The sequence below is a fragment of the Zalophus californianus genome, chromosome 9 (genome assembly GCF_009762305.2).
Source record: "Zalophus californianus isolate mZalCal1 chromosome 9, mZalCal1.pri.v2, whole genome shotgun sequence".
NCBI lineage: Eukaryota > Metazoa > Chordata > Mammalia > Carnivora > Otariidae > Zalophus > Zalophus californianus.
The window spans coordinates 49,582,144-49,608,810 of record NC_045603.1 but is presented as its reverse complement, the minus strand read 5'-3'; the positions used below and the strand labels follow the sequence as shown (position 1 = coordinate 49,608,810).

General features: G+C 38.8%; 1 protein-coding gene across 3 annotated transcripts in view; it reads right to left on the bottom strand.

Moving 5' to 3' along the window:
- GRIP1 (glutamate receptor interacting protein 1) overlaps nt 1–26,667 on the bottom strand; it is a 660,679-nt gene that overhangs the window by 242,956 nt on the left and 391,056 nt on the right. Inside the window, exon 1 of one of the 3 annotated variants that reach the window (XM_027593518.2) lies at nt 18,741–18,847. The exons of the other annotated variants lie outside the window; for them this stretch is intronic. Coding sequence (XP_027449319.1) covers nt 18,741–18,795 — 55 coding nt within the window. The 5' untranslated portion in view covers nt 18,796–18,847. Of the gene's footprint in view, nt 1–18,740; nt 18,848–26,667 lie in introns of those variants that run through there. 3 annotated transcript variants of the gene reach the window in all.

The following is a 26,667-nucleotide window of genomic DNA, read 5'->3' as shown; positions in this document are numbered from 1 at the left end:
CTATTATAATGATGTGCTTACATATTCAAATGAATGGCAACATCCTAGTATTAGAATATTTATCAAATTGTTTCTATGTCACAGATAAACATTTAATACTGTTTGAGGCAAGGAAGAAAAATAATTAAATCCATGAATTATCCTCACTGATACTGTATTTTTTAATTTTTTAAAGAAGATTTTATTTATTCATGAGACACAGAGAGAAAGAGAGGCAAAGGCAGAGGGAGAAGCAGGCTCCCTGCGGAGCAAGGAGCACGATGCGGGGCTCGATCCCAGGACCCTGGGATCACGACTGGAGCCGAAGGCCGACGCTTAACTGACTGAGCCACCCAGGTGCCCCCTCACTGATATTTTAAATCAAGAACTTATTCCTCAGCTAACGACCTGGTATCAATTGCTTATTATTACTCCAGGGTCCAGTACTAAAAATATGTTTATATTTTACAATTATAACCTTTCAGATGTTTATATTTCATAGGAACATAACACTGTACAATACTTATGTAAAATTTTACAAAGCACTTTCACATACATTTCTCATAAGCTGTTTTCAGCCCACTATTTCATATGATAACACATTCTAACACTCTTCTATTTTCTGGGGAGATGTGTGAATAGAGGCTAAGTTACTAATTTATTATAAATTCAGTTTTATTTATTTATATATTTATATTTACTGATTGCCTGATAGGTTCCAGGCATTTTGCTAGGTACTGGGGATACTGAGAGGAGTAAGAGATAGGCCATGATCTTTACAGTAGTGGCTGTTTAGGTATGGAGCAAGTAAATGTATTTTTGCAGAGTATCCAATAAATTTTCATGTACATGTTTGTGTGTGTATATATGTGTATTCATAAATATACAGAAATCATATACATATGAATTAGTATATATGTATATATTATGATTATACGTATATATATCATCTGATCTCTCCACATAGGTCAATAGTTAGTTATACTTTGAACACATATAAATAATGGAGTGGATGTTATAATTTTTAGGAAAATCAAAGCTTAATATGCAGATATATGGTGACATTCCTAGAAACATAAAAGTGTGCTCAAGGTTCCAGCTGTGATGAAAGATTCATGGCCTTATAGAAATTGGGTAATATTTGGGGGGAAAATGGCTCCTTTACAGTAATCTGAAAGCAGAATTGCCCTTAAGAGTCGGAAGCAAACAAGCAAAATAAGTCAGTCAGAGAAAAACAAGTATCATATGATCTCAATGATATGAAGAAACAAACGGAGGGTTGCTGGAGTGGTGGGGGGGTGGGAGGGATGGGGTGGCTGGGTGATAGACATTGGGGAGGGTATGTGCTACGGTGAGCGCTGTGAATTGTGTAAGACTGCTGAATCACAGACCTGTACCTCTGAAACAAATAACGCAATATATGTTAAAAAAAAAAAAAAGAAGATAGTAGGAAGGGAATAAAGGGGGGGAAATCGGAGGGGGAGATGAACCATGGGAGACGATGGACTCTGAGAAACAAACTGAGGGTTCTAGAGGGGAGGGGGGTAGGGGGATGGGTTAGCCTGGTGATGGGTATTGAGGAGGGCACGTTCTGCATGGAGCACTGGGTGTTATGAACAAACAATGAATCATGGAACACTGCACCAAAAACTAATGATGTAATATATGGTGATTAACATAACAATAAAAAAATTAAAAAAAAAAAACTAATGATGTAATGTATGGTGACTAACATAACATAAAAAAAAAAAAGAGTCGGAAGCAACCTATGTAGCTGATTTGAACTTCCTGCGCTGAGTATCAGCTGGGCAGAGAGGTTGAAGTCCTGCCTGGAGATTTGAATCTTGAGATTTTATTCATTTGGAATTCCCAGTGAAAAAGGTCAAGTCCTGAAGCAGTGAAACAACCAAAGTCCCTAGGAATTGATTTCTCAAAGCAGAGACTACTTCTCTCAAAAACAATCACCACAACAAGAAAAACCCCACTAGCTCTGAGAGCAAAGTCCTGTGAAGTGAAACCCTACTTGGCCTCTGGAAAAAACAGGAGAGGTGGGAAAGAGACCAATACAAACCATCCCTACCACTGTTTTCAGTTTGACTTAGGGACAGACCTGTCTAGAATAAATTCATCATCGTCTTTATCAGAATCCCAGACAAACTTTATTTCAGTATCACACACGACCTAACATATATTTTACACTCAGTTTTGCCTAAAATTTCACTGAAATGATAGAAAAGATGAAATCATCTATACATTTTTTTCCCCAAACGAATGTTTTTCTGAGTCCTCATTTAGTTTTACCTTAAGCATTAATTAGTCAAGTACCAACTCAAGCTTTTACAATGGCCAGTGCCCTATTTATATAACTACCAAGCTATTTTTCTTTCCATCTCTGCCCTTACGATGATTTAAATAAAATTCATCCTAAAATTAATCTTTAGCCCTCAATATAACTATTCTAAGATTTCACCATACATATCAGTTGAACAGTGAAATTTCAGCCGGGTAAGATTTAGATAAAGCAAGGATCTTTTCCTTCCCATAAGTCATACTGCACCTTTCTCACTCTAAGTTCAGTGAGAGATTTAAGACCTAATATTCTAAGACAGTCATAATCCTATGCATGTGGAATGACATTAATTATGTATCATCCTTGGAAGATTTAAGAAAACAAACACTCAAAGAAACATGTTCAGTGTCCTGTGTTTCAAATGAGGAACGAGGCGGAGAAAGATCTGGATTTACTCCATTCAAAATGTCCTTCTGAAGAGGTTTTCCTTTTAACTATGGCCAACTAATATCTACTAGTCTCGATGGACCTGTTGTTCTTTCTCCATTTCACCGTCTGCTGGAGTCAGGAGTCCTGCTCTCTCCCTCTCCCTCTTCCTCTCCAGGTTCCTTCCCCATTTCCCCAACCACTGTCCCACCAAACATCTGTACAAGTTAAACACAGTATGGAGGAAATCATGCATAAACCGTTTAACTTCAAATCTTTGCCGAGTAATGTATTCCTTTGGAGCAGGGGAAGGGTTCTAATAAATTGCTGCAAACAACTTTTGGCTGACAAGAGATGAGATTCTTGCACACCGTCATCCGAGTGATAAGGTCTCCAGGAGGGAGACCAGACACACACATTGCTTTAGGTGATTGAGTGAGTTACTTCATGAGGCTTTTCCCACATTTTATGGCTTACAGGTCTGCCTCTTCCTAGGATTTGATGAAAACAAAACCAAAACAAACAAAAAAACTTCAAAACTCTTTAAAAATTTCCATCACTTACTTAAATATTGAAAAAGATCCCAGGAAAATACTCCTTCCTCCAAGAATCACTAAATTTCTGCCCCAGGTGGCTGTGACTTTTGCGTCAGGCCACTCACTGTAATGACTTTCTTTGGCGTAATTCCTTCGTGGTGGGCTCTCCTTTCAAAGTGGGAAACCACCTTACCTTTCATTCGAAGTGCAAATCTATGACTTCTTTTCTTCATTAAAAAAAAAAAAAGGGTAAGCCTGGGTCCCTCAGTCTACTGTCTTACATTAAGGAGCCAGTTTTCCACTGTTAATTACTGCTCTACCCTTGCTTTATCACACTAAGATGAGGTAAGACTTTTTGTCATGTTCATTGATCTTTTTCGCCTTTGATTCTATAAACAGGAACTATCTGTAAGTCAAGCTATACACTCTTGGATTAAAGCCCAGGCTATTAACACTTTTGCAAAGGGTATGCCATAATACTACTGTCAGAATCAGTGTGGGTAAGAATGCTTGTTTGACAGATCAAGTTCTAATTCTAAATGGTGCAGCATCCCCTTTGTTGTTAACCTTTATCAAGATAACTCGATAATGTTTTGTGCTCAACTGGAATTCTGCCCATAGGTTCTAACAAATTGAAAGATGACTGTATGCCATTGTTTTATTACCAGGATATATTGATTAATTATTGCTATACAGAGTTTAGCATAATATATACTTACAATAAAGTATTTATATTTGGCAGACATTCTCGAATATACAAATGAAAAACTAAACCTCTCCCTCCCCCCAATTTACTTATTCAGCTCTCTAGGATGGGGGGTGTTTACTTTGTAGAGAACATAAGTGGCCAGGCTCCTCAGGAAGTAGTTGTATTGAAAACAAGACAGTAGAGGGGGGTCTTCTGGGTTGGCCAGTCTGTAATAGCTGCCTTTTAAAAGTTCTGAATTCAAATCATCTTTTTTGTGCTACATGGCACAGAACTCAGACATTACATAGAATTGCCTTGAAATGATTTGACAGGTTGAAAGTGCAGAAGCTCTGCACTGTGGAGGTGTCAGGGGTGGGGTGAGGGAATTTAATCTAGAAGCAGTCATCCCTGTAGTTATTTTTGTGTGAAAGTGGGAGGTTCATATCTAGCATAGAATATGCCAGACTCCTTAGTTTTTGTAACAGGACACAAACTATGCTTTCTGTACTTCTAAACTGTAAATCACGTGAGTCTAATTTTATAAACAATACCAGAGAATACTGGCACTTGAAGCTATTCTTAGAAAATTCACCTTTCAGTATTTGCCAAGATGATATTTGAAACAACTAGTTTTGAAAGCTACTGTCTAAGGATTTACTAATGACTGGGGCTTCTCTGTTGGCTATGCTTCAGTCTGTATTGAGGTGAACTAATGTTTCCCAAAATCTGGTTTCTGCAGTTTTAGTATTAATTGAAAAAAGGTCCCCCCCCAAAAAAAGAAAAGAAAAAAGGTCCCATCATCAAATAAATTGGGAAAGTACTGGGTTAAGCAAAATTAATTAGCTTTATTTCTTATTGGACTTCTACGGATCTTTAATATGCTAATATAGTTTTGAATCTACAAAAGGGAGATGACAGTTTGTCGCATTTTCCATTTCTTGAACCCATTTTTGATGGAGTAACTATTAACATCTAGCATAATTAGTTTTCTGAAGAACAAAGGTTGGGAAATGCTCCAGAAATCAATATGTCTGGATTCTACTACAAGCATTTCCTGATAAATGACTTCTCTGCGTTATAATATCATGACTTTAGGTTTTACAGTGAGTCAGTAAAGGAAAGAGTTTTTGTTTGTTTGTTTTTTTAAAGATTTATTTATTTATTTGAGAGAGAGAGCATGAGTGCAAGCATAAGAGCAAACAGGGCAAGGGGCAGAGGGAGAGAATATTCAAGCAGACTCCCACTGAGTGTGGAGCGGGATGGGGGGCTTGATCAGGACCTGAGCCCAAACTGAGTCGGACGCTTAACCAATTGAGCCACCCAGGAGTCCCAGTATTTGAAAGAGTTTCTTAAAGTAACTTTTCTATCTTTTTGCCATAACATAATTATGGCATCTCATATACATTAGATAAACATCTATAATGTGCATTTGTGCTAGAATTTGTTGCCAGGTATTAATTATCTCTCCAAATTTTTTAATGGGCAGTGAGATTTATAAACACAACAAAAACTTATTTTTTCCCCTTGACTGATAGGGAGCTCAAATGTAAATGTGCCTTAATATAAGAACATATTTTGCGTTGCTAAAATTCTTCCTTCTGAATAATGTTTTATGTTTTTTGTGTTATAATTGGGTATCTTGATGTTTAGCTTATAACTGTTTAACAAATTCCACCCTAATAAATGTGGTGAAGAGTATCAAGTATGAAATTTAATTGAAATCATTTATGTGGTATATCTGCTTCAGTATTTCAATAATGGTAAGCATGAAATAAATGGTAGTTGTTATTAATAACAATATTAGCTTTGTTTTTTGTCTTTCTCTTTTTAATGTTAATAGTAAAGAAGAGTAAAAGATGAAAAGTAAACGTTTCCCTCCTCCATTATTTCTCACCCTTGATCCCATTCCTCAATAGGAAACATTATTTTTTTACTGTTCCAGTCTCCACATTTCTGAAAACACCAAAGTAAATGTTACCATTTCTTCACTTGTCAATTTTAAGCAGTATTTGTCAATGTCATCTGTGAAAGAGAGAACTTTGTTTCACTTGCACAGTCTTCCCTTTTCTTTCTCTTCCTCTCTATCTTAGTAGTTATCCCTACCTCTTTGGTAACTCATGTTTATGAAATGTAAATAATGTACTTAACACTTTGGTTTTTTAAAATAAGTTTTTTTATTGGAGTATAGCACGCACACAGAAAGTGCACCAATTAAAAGGAACAGCTAGATGAGTTTTCACAAAGTAAACACACCCATGGAACCATGGCTCAGAGAAATAGACCAGTCCCAGCATCCGTAAGTCCCCTATCTGTCTCCACCATCATCTTGATTTCTGTCCTCACAGATGGTTTGGAATGTTTTTGTACTTGTGTTTAGCTCTTTTCACTCAACATTTATGCTTGTGATAGTCATTCATTTCATTGCATGTAGCAGTAGTGCATTCTTTTTAATTCCATACAGTATGCCATTAAATACCATAATGTATTTATCCATTCATCTGTTAAGGGACATTTGAGTTGTTTCCAGTCTCATGTTAGTAGGAATAGTGTTGCAATGACTGTTCTTATACAAATTTCTGAGTCATATATTATGCATTTTTCTTGGGTATAAAACTAGCAGTGTAGGGGTGCCTGGGTGGCTTAGCTGGTTAACCTGCACAACTCCTGATTTCGGCTCAGGTCATGATCTCAGGGTCCTGGGATTGAGCCCCACGTTGGGCTCTATGCTCAGCGAGGAGTCTGTTTGGGGTTCTCTTCCTCTCCCTCTGCCCCACCCCCTGCTCTCTTGCACACACTCTCTCTCTCTAAAACAAACAGATAAACAAAGCTAGCAATGTAATTGCTGAGTCATATGATACGTGTATGTAATGGTTTTCCAGAAGTAGTAGTTCCAAATTATACTTCCATGAGAAGTGTATAAAAGTTTCAACATCCAGGCCAACATTTGATCGTACTAGTCTTTTTAACTGTGATCTTTTCTTCTTAATATGTCAACTTCACATAGTACCTTAATATATATTCTACAAAAATTGAGAACGTTAGCAGCCCTGTAGTTTCTTTCATAAACCTCCAAGCTTATCAGGTATATAATTATCTTTATATCATAAAAGTTTATAACACTTACATTCTCTTCTTTAATTATAACTTAGTTTTATATTTTCTCCGTATAGATAGGCTATAAAAATTAAAAATCCAATAAATGACAATTACAAAATTATGATCATATAAATATTATTTACAGCAAAAAAAATAATATGATAGAATTCCCAAAGCAGGATATGCAATTCTGTCACGAGATCTATACTACTCAATGGAGAATTTTCCAAGTGTAGAGGTCAAGTTCATTCTCCAACAATTGTTCAAAAACATGACATACTTTATATCGCTTCATATTTGAATTTTTACTTTTTGTCCAGCTTTTATACTTCTTAGGGTTTCTAAGTGCCTTTCTTTTTCCTGTTGACAAAAGAATACTTTTATCTCTCCTTCATCATTAATTTTACTCAAATTATTCATTAATTGTTATAAGACATCCATGTCTTTGGAAGATATTATTCTTCAGGCCCTGACTCTGGTCATATGCTCTAATTTGGAATGACTGCTCCCTACTACATAACTGCCATTCTGGGATATCTTTTCACTGTACTCTTAAATCCATTGCTTCTTGACTTCTACATTTTTCCTCTTTCCTAGATTATATATATATATAATTTAATGATTATATTAACTATATATAATTTATAATATATATTATATAAAATATATATTTGTATATACATTATATATTAATATGTATAATTTAATAATTATATATATATAATTTTTTCCTTAATTATACCCTCAGGTAGTTTTTTCTAAAAGTGCATGTTAGATATAAATTGCCTGAATCATTGCATGTCTAAAGATGTCTTTATTTTATGCTCACCTTTGATTAATAGTTCAGGGTTTAAACGCATCCCATTTCAGAACTTTGAAAGCACCAAATTTTTTTCTAGGATCTAGTGTTATAAAAAGTCTGATACCAAGTCAATTCTCATTCCTTTATAGGAAACCTATTTTTATTTCTCTTGATAAGCTCTTAGGATCTTCTATTTTTCATAATGTCCTAGGATTTTAAGAGAATTTGTTTAGATCTTTTTACAGTCATCCTGCTTAGGGCTCAATGGGCCCTTTCAATCTGAAAATATTCTTTAGTTTCAGGAATTTACATCAATAATTTCATCATAATTTCTCTCTCTTTTTTTTCTGCTCATGTCTTTTTAGGTTGCTGTTGTGTCTTTCTCATTGATCTTCTTTCTATATATCTACTTTCTTCAAATATATGCCTTTATTTTGTCAACTTTTTCCTTTAGTGAATATTTATTTAAGTAGTCCTACACAGAAACTCTGTGGGGTCCTAGATATTTCCCAGACTGAATTCAATTGGGAATTTTGTCATGCAGAATTTAACAACAGTTTGTCCTTCAGCCTCCAGCTCCCGGGTGCTATTCCTGGACTCCTGCCAGTGTCTTCCCCTAGACTGCCCTAAGCAGGCTTCAGGCGGAGGAGGGAGAGGAGGAGGGCACGGAACACCCCTCTTGTTAAAAGGGAAATTGGGAAATTAGCAGGTGTGAGAGAATGCTGAACCTCCTTGGAATAGTCCTGGGGCTTACTTCCTGATGTAATATGAAAATGTGAAAAAATATTTTTTAAAAAATTAAGAGCTCTGGTGTAAGGAAAGGGGTTATCTGAAATATTTCAAGTCCAAAGTAAACATGTAAGATTGATTAATCCAGGAGATCGTTAGAAACTAACATTATCCATTTAATATGGCAGTTTCTTTGCACCAAACACTGTGTACTTGCCGGTGATAAAATGATCAGTAAAGCATGACATATTCACTTCAAAGAATTCATAGTCTGATGGTTGTATACAGATTAACATATAATCACTATCCCATTTAGAAAGCATAATGAAAGACAACTATACAGATTTTATGAACACAAAGAGCAGAGGTATCTATCCAATGGTGTGTTGGTAAATGTTTAACAACTGGATTTCTGGGGCGTAGCTTTGCCAATTTCTAAGGTGTAAATACTCAAACCATGGCCAGTTTCAAGCTGATGTGCAGTGGCACACCATTATATAGTATTTTTGCCATACTGACACACCATACTTTAAGAGTACAAGTAATACAATGTAGCAAAGTAATAACTAGATAATAATTAGAAAGTGATGAATTTTGAGTATTTATTGCCTTTGTTTTTAATATAATTTATTTAGTAAGTTTATAAAAAATAATGTTTAGTAATAGATGTGCTTCACAACCGGCTCACAAAACTTTTGAAAAATTAGCTATCGGTTCTTAAGCCAGTACAAGCTGGCCCCAGCAAACCACTACCCGCAACTGGGGGATGGGGCTACAGACATGCCGCAGGATACAAATGAGGGTGGAACCCTTCATAAACTGGGTTTATGTCCATTAGAATTGGAAGGAGAAAGGTAACAAAAGGGAAGAGGGAGTAGTAAGAAGAGCTGTTGATGCCCAGAAAAACCATGCACTCCATATAGCCAAAGCAACACAACTTTACAACCCTGCTTTTTTAAAGTAGCCTCTCATTAAACAATCACCTTCTGCTTAGCAGGGAGAGGGTGGGAGGCATCAGATGGCCCTCAGTTCCTGGAACATAAGGACGGGAAAATAACATGGAAATGAACCCTTCCTTTCCACCCCTACGGGGACATGTGGATCACCAAGGGGACAGTGGCAGGGGAGGGGGGCACTTATCAGTGGCTCACTAAACAGAATGACCCAGCGAAAATCGTAAGTTAGCAGTGGTGCTCATTACTCAACACAGAGCTGGGGGGGGCCAAGATTTGCTGAGATTACGATGGTGTTCTATGGAATATGAGTGATCCAGCAGTCCACAAGTGGTTGAGTCAACTGTCATTTTTAAGCTATAGTTTAAAAACTCTTATCAGGGGCGCCTGGGTGGCTCAGTTGGTTAAGCGACTGCCTCCGGCTCAGGTCATGATCCTGGAGACCCCGGATCGAGTCCCACATCGGGCTCCCTGCTCGGCGGGGAGTCTGCTTCTCCCTCTGACCCTCTTCCCTCTCGTGCTCTCTATCTCTCATTCTCTCTCTCAAATAAATAAATAAAATCTTTAAAAAAAAAAAAAAGAAAGACCCTGAGGATTAGTGGTCTGAAATACTCATTTAAAATAAATAAAAAAATAAAAAAATAAAAACTCTTATCAAAATGTATATACTCAAATATGTTATAACCCATATCAGGCTTCTTTGATTGCAACTGACAGAAAACCCGCCTCTAGTTTAGTTTAGATGTTGGGGAAAAACTATCAGTTAATGTCACTAACGAAGTCTAGGGGTAGAGCTCAAGCTCACTTAAGGTAGTTCTTGACCAGAGGCTCAAGTAATGACACTGGGACCTAGCGTCTCTTTCTTTTGGCTCCATTTCCACTCTCAGATGGGCCCTGCCTACAAAGTCACAGGAAGGCTAATCGGTTCAATTTCTCCCACCCAGCAATTGAATAAAATTCCTGGGCTTGTCTCTGGCCCAAACACGTCTGATTCCCAAGGACCAGTTTGGAGTCTCTATGAAGCTGCCCGTCACCGGCTCCCAAACTCATTTGCACAATACAATCACCCGGAACATTTAAAAAAATTCCAACACATAGACCCACCCCCAGTCAATTAAATCACAATCTCTGGGGTTGATGCAGGTGTCACTATTTTTTTAAGCTCTCCAGGTGATTCCAATGCAGAGACAAATTTAGAAACCCCCGGATTAGGAGCTCTTAAGAATATGAGTTTTTAGAATCTCCTTCCCATTTACTAAGAAAGTCAGGTTAGGTTAATTTCCTTAATGCCTACCTCAAAATCTTTCTTGCTATGCTTCCCCATATCTGTGATAGGATGTCCCTCTGTTTGCCCACCCTGGCATCCATCTGCATCCTCTACCTGCATTCTGTTCTCCCCAATCTCGCCCTGCCTTCCCTGGCTCCAGGAATCATCCCTTGTCTGCTTTGTATCTTGAAGTTCATCTCTCTGCTGGCTTTTTCCTCGAGACCTCGAAAAACATGCTCAGATCTCTCCTATTCCATAATACCCTTCCCTATTCCCTGTGGCCCCACCCTCTCCTCCTAGGGGCTACTGCTCAGCTGGCCTCACCTCTACTGTCCACCTTACAAGAGTGGTCTGCACTCACAGCCTTATCATCTGGCTGTGGACATCACTATTCTGCTGAAACTTCTCTCAGAGGTCAGCAATGACCCACTTACGAAAGCAAATGCCCGTTTCTTTCTCTCTCTTTCTCACTGAAGGCTGCTCTCTGTCCCCTTTTTGAAATACCGTCCTTGCTTTGCTTTTTTGGATATTACGGCATCCAAATGCTCCTTCCCTCATTGTTTTTCTTTCTGCCACTTTTGTTAGCTTAAGAAAGCCTTGGAGAAAATGGGTATGTGTCCTAAACACACTTTTCAGGAAATATGTATCAGGAGACTTTAAAGTGAAAATACACTAAGGCAACAATTTAGAACACAAAAGAAATTCTTTAAAGATGCTCAACACCACCATTCATTAGAGCAAAAATTTGGAAACAAACTAGGGAGATATGCTAATTATTATGGTAATCCACGTTAACAGAATACTATCGACAGTAAATTTTCCTACCACAGCTGTGTGCTAACATGCACAAACGGGTAAAATTTTAAGGAGAAAACGGAGGGGCAAAAGTATGTATTGCACATACAATAAAACTTCATTTCAACTCTTACTAAAAAGCACGTAGAATAAGTTGTAAATCAACCTGTCCCCTCCCCAAGGTTTCCACTGTAACACTGGCAACATATCTTTAGTGACATTAGATTTTACCTTATTTTGAAATGAATTCAGTTTTGTTTTGAAAATCAAACAGAAAATTCCTTGGTACAAATTTTAATAATTGTGCTTTTCAACAATTGAGTTTGGATTATTTTAATAAGAAGTGTTTTCCCATTTTCTCATTGCCCAAAAGATTTGTCTGACCTTAGGTGGTCACCATTGACTAAGAAATATGAGACCATTTTGTTTTTATTGCTTTTATAACGGCAAGGTCAAAGTGTCTCCGTTTGAAAGGTGAAGTAACAGCCTTCAAGAAGCTAAATGTAATAAACATCTGGCTTATGGCTTTTCTTTCGAATATATGTGGTATTGAAACTTTAATAAAGTAATTACAAAAGAAATTACGCAAAAAAATTTTCTTTTGTAGATTCACAAGGCATAGATTATTAATTTTTAGTTTAAAACATAATTCTCATGTATATTTGCAAAATGGTGCCAAGAGACTTAATAAAAGAGAGAAAAGGTGAAAGAAGCATCTAAACATTGACTGCTCCCTTATATTCCTAGAAATTTTCAGAATACCGTATGTTGTTGTCTCTCAAATAGTGCGAGATTACTAGAAATATGTTTTCTGCCAGAATAAATGGAATTTACTAAGATACAAAATTTTGAATAAATCAACTGCAGTAGTAAATTAAAATTAAATTATTTTTATTATTGCTAACATGAGCATAAGCGATATAAAAGTCTTCACATATGATTTTTAACGTATAGATGGAGAAACGGAGATTCAATGAGGGAGTTCGTTCTTTTTTTCTGCCACACAGGTAAAAAAAAGAAGAGCTGGGACAAGATCATGTATTTTCTTACTTCCAAGTCAGTTCTATTTCCCCTAAACTGTATGGAATGCTAAGGGATTAGAGATGCATTGCCCTAGTTGGTTCTCTCTAATAGTCTAGATGCACAGGTATATGGTTCCCATCCCCTCTTCCTACTCTAGAAAAATGTGGTGGCAAAAATGAAACATTGAGTCTCATTTTCCCAAAATACACAAGTTAACACATTAGAATGACTATCCTATAAAACAGCATAATATTATTAAAATTTGGTGACATTTTAATGTTAATTTTTACTCTATTGTGAAAAGTTTTTTATATGACATACACACCCTAGTTTGTTTTTGTGTCTTAGTGTGGATTTACAAATTTACTACAGGTATCCTGAGCCAGGAACACAATCAGGTTTCAGGCCAGTTTGACACTGGCTATTCTTAATTCTCACGAGCGTAGGATTTTGGACTAAATGTTATGTCAGTGGGACTGTGCTGTCTGTGGAACTTAAAGTAATCATTTTCTTCAGATTTGAAGGAGAGTCATAAAATGTGGAGTCATAGGATATTGATGTACAATTTAAGGACTCAATCTTTTAATAAATTGTGAACAATGGATTACTAAATTAAATGTTGACTTCCTAGTATAAAACTACAAGAATAAAAAGTAAAGTTCTCCAGCTAAAAAAAAAAAAAAAAAGAATGACTATCCTAAATTGGCCTTCCTTTTCCCAGCCACAAACCAGCTTTTCCTTCCTGATCAGCCACAATTACATCAGAAGGGTATGGACTCCTTTCTGTTCACTGGAGGTTATGTGAGGAATAGCCAAACAGTCCCTCAGTAGGACAGGTGCCTCCTGCAAGGAGAGAAAGCGTTTCTAGTATGCAATTCTTATGCAGAAGGTGGGGGGGAGGGGAAGTAAACCTGCAACTATGAGAAGTCTAGCCAGGTTACAAAAGAAAAGGTTGAGGCCACTCGAAGTAATGTGGTACAAGTCACTGTTCAATGTAAACACTCCAGAGCACTGGACCAGGAGCACCGGAAGAATTCCATCACAATCACCACCCCTAGTAGCACCTTGAGGGAGAACGGCAAGACACACCGGAGATCTGGTTGCAGAATTCTCCCTTTCAGACACAGCTCTGTATTTGTGGGAGAAATATGTCCGTGCTCTAGCAACAGTTCAAACTCCAACAAAACAAGCAATTGTATTTTGTGGAACAACTTTTAAGTGCATGGGGTATTTTTTAAAAGTTTATAGGTTGAAATGATAAACCAGCTTTGATAGGATGAAATGAAGTGGTAGAGGCAAAGGAGAAAGGATATGTTTTCAGGTGAGGTTTGAAAAGGGATGGAAAGTTAATGAGGTGGAGAGATACAGCCGAACTGTTCCAGATGGCAGGGTCTGACAGAGGAGGCCAGCGAGGGCTAGCAAAAGGAATGAGGATGGGGAGACGGGAGAACGAGGTCCAGCAGAGAGAGGGCATTCTCAACCTAGATGATAATCAATTCTGAATCACATCACGGAGTGGATGAGGAACCATTAGAGGAGAACGCTGGAGAAGCTGGAAGAACAGACACAGACAGATGGGCAAGTGCAGAGGGACCTAAACAGAAAATCTGAGTCTATCAGAAGAGGAGCCATCATGTCTAGAACAATGCCATGAGCCCGGTGAGTTCCTCAGGTTAAAAGGATGTAGCAGAAAGGGAAGGGCTAAGAAGTATTTTTCCTCTTCCGTCAAGACAAAAAAACTAAATGTATTGTTGCAGTTGACTGAGATTGCATACGGGAAACGAATTTCTGAATAGGAAAAAAAATTAAACATGGCATGAGTGTCAAAGAATCTCAGAGTTTAGAGGGACTCAGAGGTCACTTGAATAATCCTTTGGAAGACTATCAGACACGTTGTGAGATTGTTCTTGTTGGGGAGAATTAAGAATGAGATTGCTGGCTGTCTAAGAGAGTTGAGTTTCAGTTCTCTCAGGAGACAAGTCCTAGATTAATGGCTGACCTTCCCTTTCAAGCACGGTAAGTCTGTGATTAGGGGAAGTGTACGGAGCAAAGACTGAAAGGAAGAGAATGCGAGTATGATAGGAACAAAGCCTTTTAGTCCTGCTCAGTGTCAGTGGATAAAGTAATGCCCATGAATGTTCAGGCATCGGAAAAGCAGAAAGGATACTAAGGTTGGGAGGAGAAATCAGGAAGGAGAAAGAGGCAGAGCAGGGAGCAGTTGGATGCCAGCCACAAACGTCTCACTCGGATACCCCATTGGGATGCAGGTCAACAGGGCTGCCTGTATAGTAAGCTAATGGGACAGGGGCAGAGACAGTTAATTCTAATTCTAGGCCACACGTGTGTCTGGGAAGAGAGAGGAAGGGAAGGCAGGTAGGAAATAAAATGACCCTGAGGCCAGCTATGATTTTGCAATCTGCAGTAAAATGAAGGCAGAGAATTTTGGACGCGAGTTTTGAGCCGGCCGAGAGAAGACAGGAAGACAAAGTGAATGACGACAAAACACAAAGGGTGACCAGAGCCCCGCTCCCTGTGGAATGTCCGTAAGTATTTATTGGCTGATGTTGGCTTTGGTAGACAGAGTGAAGCCTGTGAAAGGAAAATGCCGTTGTCAGCGGGGCATGAAAGTTCAGGTCTGTGGACCCCAAACAGTGGCCCCTGAGGAGGGAGGAGAGTCACACCGGCTACCATTACAGGAAGTGAGGCTGCGCACCTGAGGCCAACCAGTCTCAAGGAGAAAGAAATGATGAAACCATGACAGGAGAGAATGCACAAAGCCTGTCGAAGCTGTGAAAATACAGTCCCCTCTCAGAGAATGGATTCACTTCTCGTGAGGACTGTAGCCCCTGGCGGAGAAAGCAGAACTCTCAGAGGTAGCAGCTGTGAAGGTAGGCGCCAAGGTAGGGAGGCTTTACTCGCTCAAGAAAATTCCTCTGTCAGATGTGGCTAGAAAGCTGAGAAAATGTTATTTTTGAATTTGGCACCAACGCCAGTAGCCAGTAGACAGTCTCATTCTGAAGGAGAGGACAGGCGTAGTGGCAGAAGACAGCATCTCTTCTCTAGATTTCAACGCTAAGTGGAAAAGAATGCTTTCGACAGAGTTTGGTCTCTGAGGGGCTCAAAGTTCCTATCCTAATGATAGGGGCAGGCCTCTCAAGTTAAGGTTATTTTCTTCTGGTTCTACCTTTGTAGGGGACCAAGAGGGCCAACCAATTGAAAGTTGCTTGAAGCCTTAATAAGAAAAGAAGACTCGATTCCCAAATCTGAGAAGTGTTAAGTTCACCTAAAACACGCTCTGCCATAATACTGTGGGCCATGCCTCTGTGTGGGATGATCCTTGACAATTATTCTCAAGTAAAGAACTACTTGTTTATCGTTAAAAATATATATTGCTTAAAAAATGCTCGATACACCTACAAAAATCCCAGCCTAGGATTCTAGTGCAAAAAAATGGCAGTGCCTGGCACATGCAGTAGGTACTCAACAGATATTTGTTAAATGGACAATAGAAAGATGGATGAAGAGGCTAAAAACACAAGTCAGCTACACAAAGTGTAGGTATGTGTAGAAAACAGTTTTCCTTTATTTGCACCCTTTCTCCTCAAGATGATTAAAAAAGATATTGCAGTTGCCATACTACTTGTGGGTGACATCAACCACAAATAGCAAGGTAGTTCCAGAAACATGAAGCTCATCTTTCCCCCCCCTGCCCAAGATCTGGATAAGGTTCACTAGGCCAGGAGCCTAGTGAGGAACTTGAAACATTTGCTAAGAGCTCCTGGATAATTCAAAAGTCCTACCAATTTCAACTATGCAAATCCTATTCATTTTACCAAACATTACTCTGAGCCTACTCCACAAAGGCACTGTGCTAAGTATCTGGAGAAAGTGTATTAGTTGCAGTCCTCAGTGAGTGTAAAATATGCACGTGTTTTGGGGGTGGAGGTTGAGGGTGTGGGAATTCTGTGATGAGGAGGGTGAGACAGCAAAGAAGGGAACTTCATCCCAGTGCAAATCCACACGCCATCTCCGCACCCCCCCAAAAAAAAGCCCAAAGAAGGAGCATTAAGATTGCAATTACTTCTATTTCTTGGTTTTATTGTAACAGTCTAAGAAAAACAGCACCACAGGTAGGGGTGGGGTTCAAAGAACTCAATGAACAACAGGTAGCACTGGTGAGCCTTGAACCTGGTTTGACAGAACTATGAGTGGATGGCAAGGTAAGGCGCCGCACCACTCAGGCACATCCCTGCCAATGTTTCGACATCCAGTCAGACATGCAGAAGAGTCAAATTATGTAAAATGTTTCCGTATATAGATTTTATTTTAGTCATCAATTGGCAGTCTTAAAGCTAAGTACCAAATAGAAAACAGCAGATACAAAGATTTTGGGGAAAAAAGTGAAATGGCAACTACAAAGAAAGCATCAATGCTTTCTTCACTTATCTAGATTTTTAGCAACTGCCTTAGTAAACATTTAAATCTCCTTTCACTGCAGGGGACTACTGCTTCCAGAAGACTCGGAAAACTGGTAAAAGTTAAAAAAAATGTTTGTAATAACATTGCTTGGCTCCACTCTCATTCTAGTATGTAGGACTTATAAAAGAATTTCTGATACACAGGAGTAAAAATTATTGTTCCATGATTATAATGTAAGAAGAGCATCAACTTCTCAACATCAAGATAGGTAAATGCTAAAATCAGCTAAGAAAAGAACTTTTCAGAATAAGAGTCCTTTCTTCAAAAGTCTTAGCCAAAACCATAACATAAAGGATAGTCTTTTAATAGTGGTTCATAAACAGAAATTGTACATTTATACCAATTGCAGAGGATACAGTGAAAACAGAATTTACTACCCCATGCTAACAGCCTAATTGAAAATGGATAGTCTTTCCTATATTTTTCCCCAAAGTACCTTTTAAAAGACTTGCTCTGCTATCCAAACAACTTGCAAATGCATTCGGTAAGTTGGGCTATAGTATTTATTCTCTTTCCTGTTATTGACTCAAGATCTATTTCTCACTATTTGCTTTGTGCTCATTCTTCTGCCAAATAAAATATTAATTGCATTTTTAGCTGCACTGCTGGTGATCAAAGAACTCTGATATGTCAAGCTAAACTGATAGAAATAGCATCCATTAACATATTTATAGGTTCAGAGCTTCTAGAGCATAATTACACCCATTAATTACTTGACAGTACTCTATATTACAGGCTAAAAAAGAAAGACATTTGCAGGTACACAAATGAGTAAAGTTTTTTTTTTTAATAATAAATTCTCTTTAAAGGAGATCCTATCTAAAGGAAAGAAGGCAAGAGGGCTCACATATCTATACGTAGCTAAGGCAGAATTTTTAAGCTTTCACTAACTTTGGAACCGCGAATGCACACAAAGTAAAATGAGATGGCACAGATAGAGAGATTTCAAAGAAAAGCATAATTTAAATGATACAGAGAGATTTAATTACTATTTTAGAGTTCTAAGAGAGACAATCTCAAGCCAGTAATTCTTGATGATAAGATACAGAGGAATGATTTTCACTTTCAAATAAACTTCTTCAAATATCACCTAGGACCAAAGCATTTTAAATTACCTGCATTTCTGAAAATGCAATTCTAACACATAAAAAAATAAATAAAGCTGTCCTTGGAGAAAGCGCATGAGATGTTTGAAATTAATAGAATAAACAATGATTCTGTGGATTCACCAGCTGTGTGAGTCCTGAAGCTGCCAACTGCATTTAGTACATGTATCATGCAAAGGATGGTAACACGCACTTGACCCCTCTTGACCAGTTAATCAGTATGCAAAATGACGGTTTCTCATAATAAGTTCAGCACCGGACCCCAACACATTTTCTTTTCAGCAATGAATGAAGTCGTTTAGAAAAGAAAAGAAACACAAACAAACAAAAAAACAACCCCCCCCCCAAGCCAGGTTTCTTCCTAATTTCAGCATGAACACAACCAGGATGTAAGGACGAAAAGCAAAGCCGACTCTACCTGTACATATATATCCATACATATTTCACTGAGTTCTTTGTTGCCTGACAATAAATTGTAAAGGCGGTCATATTTGAAAGTAAAAACCATTAAACTGTGTTTATAGGCTACTGCAACAGACTCGCAGAGTGAATAACAAGGAAATCACGGTACCTTTAGTAAGTCGTCTCAGAATTTGACAACGGCATTTAAAAGAGACAGCTATCATTCTTGCTCACTGCCTTCTGTGGCCAAGTGTACCCAGGGCTCTGCTCTAGTGCTTGCAGCAGCAGCATATGAATTCCTTGCGCACATACCAGGAGAAAGGTAGTCCCAGTGGGGAGTGACAAAGCTTAATTCCTCTTGGCTGATGCAGAGGTCCGCTACATGTCATCTGGCAAAGCTGTGTCATTCACTACTACTACCACCCTAGCCCGCCACAGCCTCCTCCCCCTGCACAATCACAATGGCTCAGAAAGTAAGGCTCTTTCAATAGCAACAAAAGCACCGAATTGTGGAAAGCAGGGACAACGCTGGGAGAGGAGCCATTCCATAAATCTAATACTAAGCACTGAGCAATGCATTCAGTTTTAGGCAAAGGGCTATGTATTCCAGCCGATTCAGCTACCCCCACTCCCTTCCGTCTCAGCGTCAAGTCAGTGTGCTTTATGGGTCTCATTTAACTAGAAACGTTAGTGAAATGCTTGCACTCTTACTTTACAAAGAAATGCATAGATCATATACTATGTTTTCTCAACAAGAATGGAAGGTAAAGGAGGGAGGCAGTTTATCTTTGGGATTCAGGACAAAATAGAAGGGCAACGGCCCTATAACAGAGTCAGAAAGACCTATTTGGCACTTTGCAAATCTCTGAGGGCCAAGGCAGTCTAGGTTTGGAGATGAAATGCAGGAAGGGCTAAGGGAAAGGGCTCGGGCAAGGCAGACCATCAGATAGATGGAGTCCCAGCCCCTTTAATTACCCTTTCCAAAAAACCCCCCAAAAACAACAACAAAAAAACTTGGCTGGAAAGCAACACAGTCAAGACTGTTTCTAAAGATACCAGGAATAAATGCAAACAAGGCCAAGTACTTCTATTTTTAAGGTACTTTATTATCCTATTTCCCAAACAACCCTCCCCCAAACCATTCTTCTCAATATGCAAATAAAACAGTCTTGTGACATTGCAGATATTTGTGAGTATCTGCTCCAGTGGAGTGAAGAGGAAATTAACAAACCCTTCACAATCCATTCACAAAATGACAAGAAGGCGGAGCACAGTTCTTCATTTGCTTACAGTAGCCTACTCACCATATAGTCAATACAAACTAACATTTGGTATGGAATTTCATCAAAATCCAAGAATCTCCCATAGGAGTTAATACAAACGTTCAGAACCCCTCCAAAAAAATCACAGTTGGCCAGGAACTTAAAAAAAATATATATCAGCAATTAGTCAAAATGAAAAGACATATCACTGTCCAAACTATTTGATTAGTATTTCTAGGACTAAATGAATTATTCATACAGTCTTATTCTCTACTCTAAGGCTGTAAAAAAACATTTCAAGCTGGTGTCTAAAATAACTTCCAATAATCCACATTTAGTGATAGAGCTTTCTCTTCTTCATTCATAAATTCCATATTAAGTCAAACAATTTCAGTCTGCTGATATTGAAATGCATATGCTTTCTATTTGGGGTCTAATAGAAAAATAATTTGTGTAAAAAGTAGTTGATTATTGTAAGCATCTATTTTAAAGGTTTTTGAAAAGAACACAATTCCCTTACCAAAGATGGTCTAGCTAAAGCAGTCAGCTACCACTAATCAATAGGAAAGTACATTAAATGGATTGTATTGCAGAATTGAATTTTTATAACTGTTCCAATTAGCATAAATCTGTTTTTGCATTTCAACCCATCTCATTTTCATCTTTATTAGGTCATCCCTAGTAATCTTTTAGCCTCCTTGATATTTTTTTGCTTTAATAGAAATGTACCTTAGTGCTAGAGAATTGGGTTATTAGCTAAAGTGAGATAAATACTTATAGTTAGCTCTTTATAAGACCCTTCCCTAAATTTAACATCTTTCTTTAAACCTAGGTACTCACAATATGCAGTTGTCAAATAGCATTAGTAAAATCTTGCCTGTGGAATATCACCACTCCAGCCCATTTTATTACTGTCTATTCAAATAAAACTCAGAATCATACAGGAATCTCTTGCCCCCCTGCTATTATGCTTACTCAGATCTAATTTGCTTCTGATCAAATATTTCCTCTTTTACTAGAATGCCCCATTCTTTTTTCAATGCTTTGTCTTTTTGGTCCTAGGAAAGATCCTCAGAACTACTAAAATATCCTATTTTCCTGGCAGTAGAAAAAAAAAAAAACCACCCTGGAGCCCTTCAAAAGGTTCCTGAAGGCTCAAACTAGGGGAATTTTTTTTTTTCTCTTTGGAAATTATGGTTGCCAATCCATATATACCCTATTAGCCAGCTCAGGCTCAGCTCCAGGAATCTTACAGAAATAGAACCAACCTGGAGTGAACCCTTTCTAGGAAATGAAGGAATCTGCAATGTGTCCCCACCTCCTTCCATTTTTGGCCTCTCTGGTCCTTAGAGATTTCCCTAGGAGCCATTCCCAGCTCTGCCTTCTTATCCAAAGCCCTTCCTCCTCTCTTCACCTGATTCCAGTCTAGCCTACATCCTGGACTCTAATGCTGGCCAAATGGTTTCCAGCAGGCAAACTTTTCTATCTCACAATTTACTGGCTGGTAGGACAAAGGTCCCAAGAAGCCAAGGCAACTGGACCACAGTCTCCTAACATAAGCTACCATTGGGCCAAGTAACCTACATTTCTCAGCCACCAGTTTAATATAAGTATTTGTCTTTGGAAACCTATAGTCAACTGTGTCAATTGCAGTGGCTCAGCGGCGGGGATCTAGATAATACAAACTTAACAGCATGCTCTTTGAAGGTCACTAAGTGGGAACTGTAGAGACACAAAGCAGGCAAAATGGTATAAAATACATATCTGATTAAGCTCCAAAGTGATCTGGAAAATAGTTGATGAAGTTTACTCCTTTATTATTATTTTTTTAATCTCAATATATGAAAACATGTGCTTGCTGGATTCAGGGCTGATTATTCCCTTAAAATGGTAATTCTTATTTCAGGGTTTCTTTCTTTCTTTTTTTTTTTCTTAAGATTTTATTTATTTTTGACAGAGAGAGAGGGTGTACAAGCAGGGGAAGCAGCAGGCAGAGGGAGAGGGAGAAGCAGGCTTCCCGCTGAGCAGGAAGCCCAATGCAGGGCTCAATTCCAATATCCTGGGATCACGACCTGAGCCGAAGGCAGACACTTAAGCATCTGAGCCACCCAGGGGCCCCTTTATTTCAGGGTTTCTTTAAAATATTAGTTTACCAGGGCCCCTGGGTGGCTTAGTTGAGTGACTCCTGATTTGGGCTCAGGTCATGATCTCAGGGTTGTGAGATTGAGCTCCACATCAGGCTCTGTGCTCAATGGGGAATCTGCTTGAGATTCTCTCTCCCCCTCTCTCGGCCCTTCCCTGCCCCCCCAATAAATAAATAAATAAATAAATAAATAAATAAATAAATAAATAAATAAATAAAATACAAGTTTTCCTAAGTGTGTGTCTGTTTACAAAGCACTTTCATATACAATGTATCACTGGAGAGACTCTGTTATGGGGTTTTGTTCCTGGTAAGGAACCTGGTTCTCAGAGAGAGAATTTTTCATCAAAGTCACTCAGCCAGTAAGTTGCAAAGAACAGGAAAGAATCCAAGGCTTCTCACCTGGGCTGAATATTCTCTCTACTCTTTACCTTTTTGCTATGTCCCTTTTCCACTGATAGAAGATGTAATCCAGATTAGAGGGGGGAAATCAAATTAACAAAGAACCTTTCTGTGCAGTTACATTTTACAATAGAGTCTAGATGGTCTAGCTAAAGTGAATCTAGAGTCTACCACTTCGAGCTCCCCTTCTCCCCTGCCCCTACCCATGCCCCTCTGAGGTGCAGCTAGCGTACCCAGAACCACGGTGACCGAAAGGACCCAGAAACTGGAGGTGGTTAAGACCACTTCTTCCAGGTTCCAGACCATTATGAACCAAGTGTTTACCACAGGAGTCTGGACAGCTTGTCCATTCTGACTGGGTGGTATCTTCGTCGTATTTGTTCTTAAATATTTTAGTATCACTGCCAATGATATATAGTATGGTACAAATTTCATCATAGGATGGAAAATGGAAGTGTGGACCAAAAAAAAAAAAAAAAAACCCACCACCACCACCAACAAAAAACTCCAACAAAAGACAAAACAAAACAAAACAAAATACCTTTCAGACTGGCTTAGGATTCTATTATATGTATTATTTATTTTTAAGTAGGCTTCATGCCCAATGTGGGGTTTGAACTCATGACCCTGAGATCAAGAGTCGCACGCTCCACTGAAGGAGCCAGCCAGGTGCCCCTCCAATACATTTTCAAAACTATTCCGCAGCATCACCAACAGGTGGGAGCAACCCCCTCTGCCACACAGATTATCTTATTCTGCTAATTCTTCTTATCTCCTCGACTCTTCTCTATTGTACTCTTTCTTCTGTGTAAAATCTCCACCCCCCAAAATAAACACTGCTGTTTGCAGATTCTTCTGATTTGTAATAAATCATAAGCCACAAGTTTTCTGCCATACACCTCTACCTGGGAAATTCATTTATTTAATTTATTTTTTAGATTTTTAAAATTTATTTGGGGGAGGGGAGAGAGCACGAGCAGTGGGAGGGGCAGAGGGAGAGAGACAAGCAAATTCCCTGCTGAGCCGGGAGTCTGACGCAGGGCTCGATCCTAGAACCCTGGGATCATGACCTGAGCCAAAGTCAGACACTTAACCGACGGAGACACCCAGGCGCCCTGGGAAATTCATTAAACACACACACACACACACACACACACACACACACACACACACACACACACACACACACAATGGAGGTCAACTCCACAAATAAATACCCCACTATTTTATGTCATTAGAATAAATTTGATTAAAGTACTAACATAATGTGTACCTTCTTCTTCATGTCAACTGATTTTATAAATCTGTTACAAAATACACTTGATAGATCCCCCTTGTTTGAGTCTTTGGCTATTACCTTTCTTTTTCTTTGAATGCAGTTGATTCCAAATGTTTAGCAAGGTTAGGTCATTATGTAGATAGCATAGGATATCCTCAATTGGCTAGTATTGAATCAGTATACTGATTTTTCCCCCTCACACTTGGCAACTGTTAGGCATCTCCCAAGTCTTTAGGGTATTTTAGAACACGGTGTTCTTGGAGGTTTCAGAATGTGACGAGTACCTCCTTTCCAGCTACTTACAGACAATCTCGTTGATTCATCCCTTAGCTTATTACAATCAGTTGTGTTTAGTTTCCTTTTCAAAGATGTTGACAGTAACTATGATCCTCACACATGTTCTAATTCTTGTGACCACCATCTGCCACCGAATTCACGGCGTGTGTGGGCATGAGACCAAACTCTTGGATGGGGCTCCGCACCGAACTTGTCCATGCCGAGCTGCAGCTGAGGACTGCTGAGAAACAGGAAAAGCAAGACCTCGTTTGCAGATAGAGGTTCTAAGGGTGTGGAGATTTGGTGTAATTGCCCAAGATGGGATTTTTATTAGGCTTTTTTTACAAATATTTTATGAGAAAACATTTGTGTAGAAGTAATGATGCCCTTTAGGAAGTGTTATTAGGACATATTCTGGCAAATCTGGGGTGATTAGTGGCTCTGAGCCTCTGGTGTGCCATGCTGTCACAGGGCGGGTGTAATGCACACTCCATGTGGTATTTGCTTATCTAGTCACAGCTCTAACGCTCTTCATGGGACCAAGGCAAGAAGGTTGCCTCCACTTCCCAGGAGACAGCCGGGAAAGCTCCCATGAAGGTAAGAACCTTAGAAATTTGTCAGCTAAAAGCATCTGGCGGGAAATGTTAAAGAATGGGATGTGTAGAAAATGAGAAATGCAGTACACAAGGAAACCTGCCAGAAATCAGCCCCATAAAAGACCAGGTTAAACTGACTATTTACCGAGGCCCCATGGAGAGAGAAGATGGTGTAGTGGCCAAAAGCCCAGGCTTTAGAATCAGATCGACTGGCTTTGAATCCTGCTTTTCCCACTAAATGGCTGTGTGACCTTGAGCAAGTTAGTGAACCTCTCGTTCTTCATCTATAAACTGGTGAAAAATCATTTCTTGGCTTGTTTTAATAATTCACTGAATTATTTGTGTTAAGGGCTTAGAACAGAGAATAGTAAAAAAATTCATTAATCACTATGTACTTGGTAGGGAATACAATCATATCATCTGGCATTTGGTTACAGAGCCCAGACTCTCGAGGTAAGGCTAGGATTAACAACTAAAATGATCTGTTTTCCATGAAGTCTTCCATGATTGCAATGGCATGAAATAATCTCTCCCCTCAACTCTTAAAAGGTTTCCTGCCCTCATGTATCTTCCTCTCCTGTTCCTAAATGATGGCCTTGCCCCAAGTACGGTCAGAACACCTTACTCCCTTCTGCAGCATTGTATCTTCCAGGCTCCAGCAGTGACCTCTCTGCTTTGACTCCCGAATCTTGGTCTGTGACTCAATCCTACTCTCATTCCAAACCACATCCCCTGATCCTTGATTCCCAGATCTGTGTCACCACCCATGGCCATCTCAGATTAGCCAAGAACCCAATCTAGCCCCTCACTTTGTCCCCAACAGGATGCCTTTTCCTCCTCCATGAACTCACTGACATCAATACCCTCTTCTTCAGCAGTCCATTCCTTTCAGGTCTACCTTTAAAACCCCTCTCAACACTTTCCCATTCTAACCATCAGCATCTAGTTGAAGGCTGCGTAGTTGCTGTACACAGGAATTTTCTCTTACAAACATTTGTTGACTGTTCTGTTCTAGGCACTGGGACACTGGGCCCCACACTGGGTATGCCGGCCGACTCATCCCACAATTTGTGGCCAACACTTTTTAAAATTTTTACTGATATCTGAGTAGTCCTTTGGGGGCAGCATTACTCTTACTCTTCAAATTTTGCAGTACTAGTCAAATTTTGAGTTTTTTAGGGCAAAATTAAAAAGTACTTTATATAAATAATCTCATGCATTAGGACAACTAATAGCCCACGATATGTCAAATACTTGGCCTAATAATTTGCAGATCACCTGGAGGTAAGTATGTTATTTGAAGAATGAAGAAAAGTGGACTATGTCATACAAAAAAGCTTCTGCACAGCAAAGGAAACCATCAAGAAAATGAGAAGGCAACCTACTAAATGACAGAAAATATTTGCAAATCATATATCTGATAAGGTGATGATACCCAAAATATATAAAGAGCTCATATAACTCAACAGCAACAACAACAAAAAAATCTGACTAAAAATGGGTAGAGGATCTAAATAGACATTTGCAAAGAAGATATATAGATGTCCAACAAGTACATGACATCACCAATTATCAGGAAAATGACAATCAAATCTACAATGAGGTATCATCTCCCACCTGTTAGAACGGCTACTATAAAAAAAAAAGGCAAGAAATAACAAGTGTTGGTGAGGACATGGAGAAAAAGGGGACCTTTGCACACTGTTGGTGGGAAGGCAAGCTGGTGCAGCCACTGTGGAAAACTGTATGGAAGTTCCTCAAAAAATTAAAAATATGATCCAGCAATTCCACTTCTGGGTATTTATCCAAAAAAACCAAAAAACCAAAAAACCAAAAACCAAAACCAAAAACCAAAAACAAACAAAACCCCCCAAAAAACAACCAAAACCACTAATTTGAAAATAAATTTGCACCTCCAGGTTCATGCAGCATTATTTACAATAGCCAAGAGAAGAAAACTACCTAAGTGTGTGTCCAGGGATATATGGATAAAGAAAATGTATATATAGAGAGAGTATTATATACATATAAGCGTATAATGGAACATTACTCAGCCATAAAGCAGACTGAAATCTTGCCATTTGTGGCAACCTGGATGGACCCTGAGGGTATTACGCTAAATGAAGTGTCAGACAGAG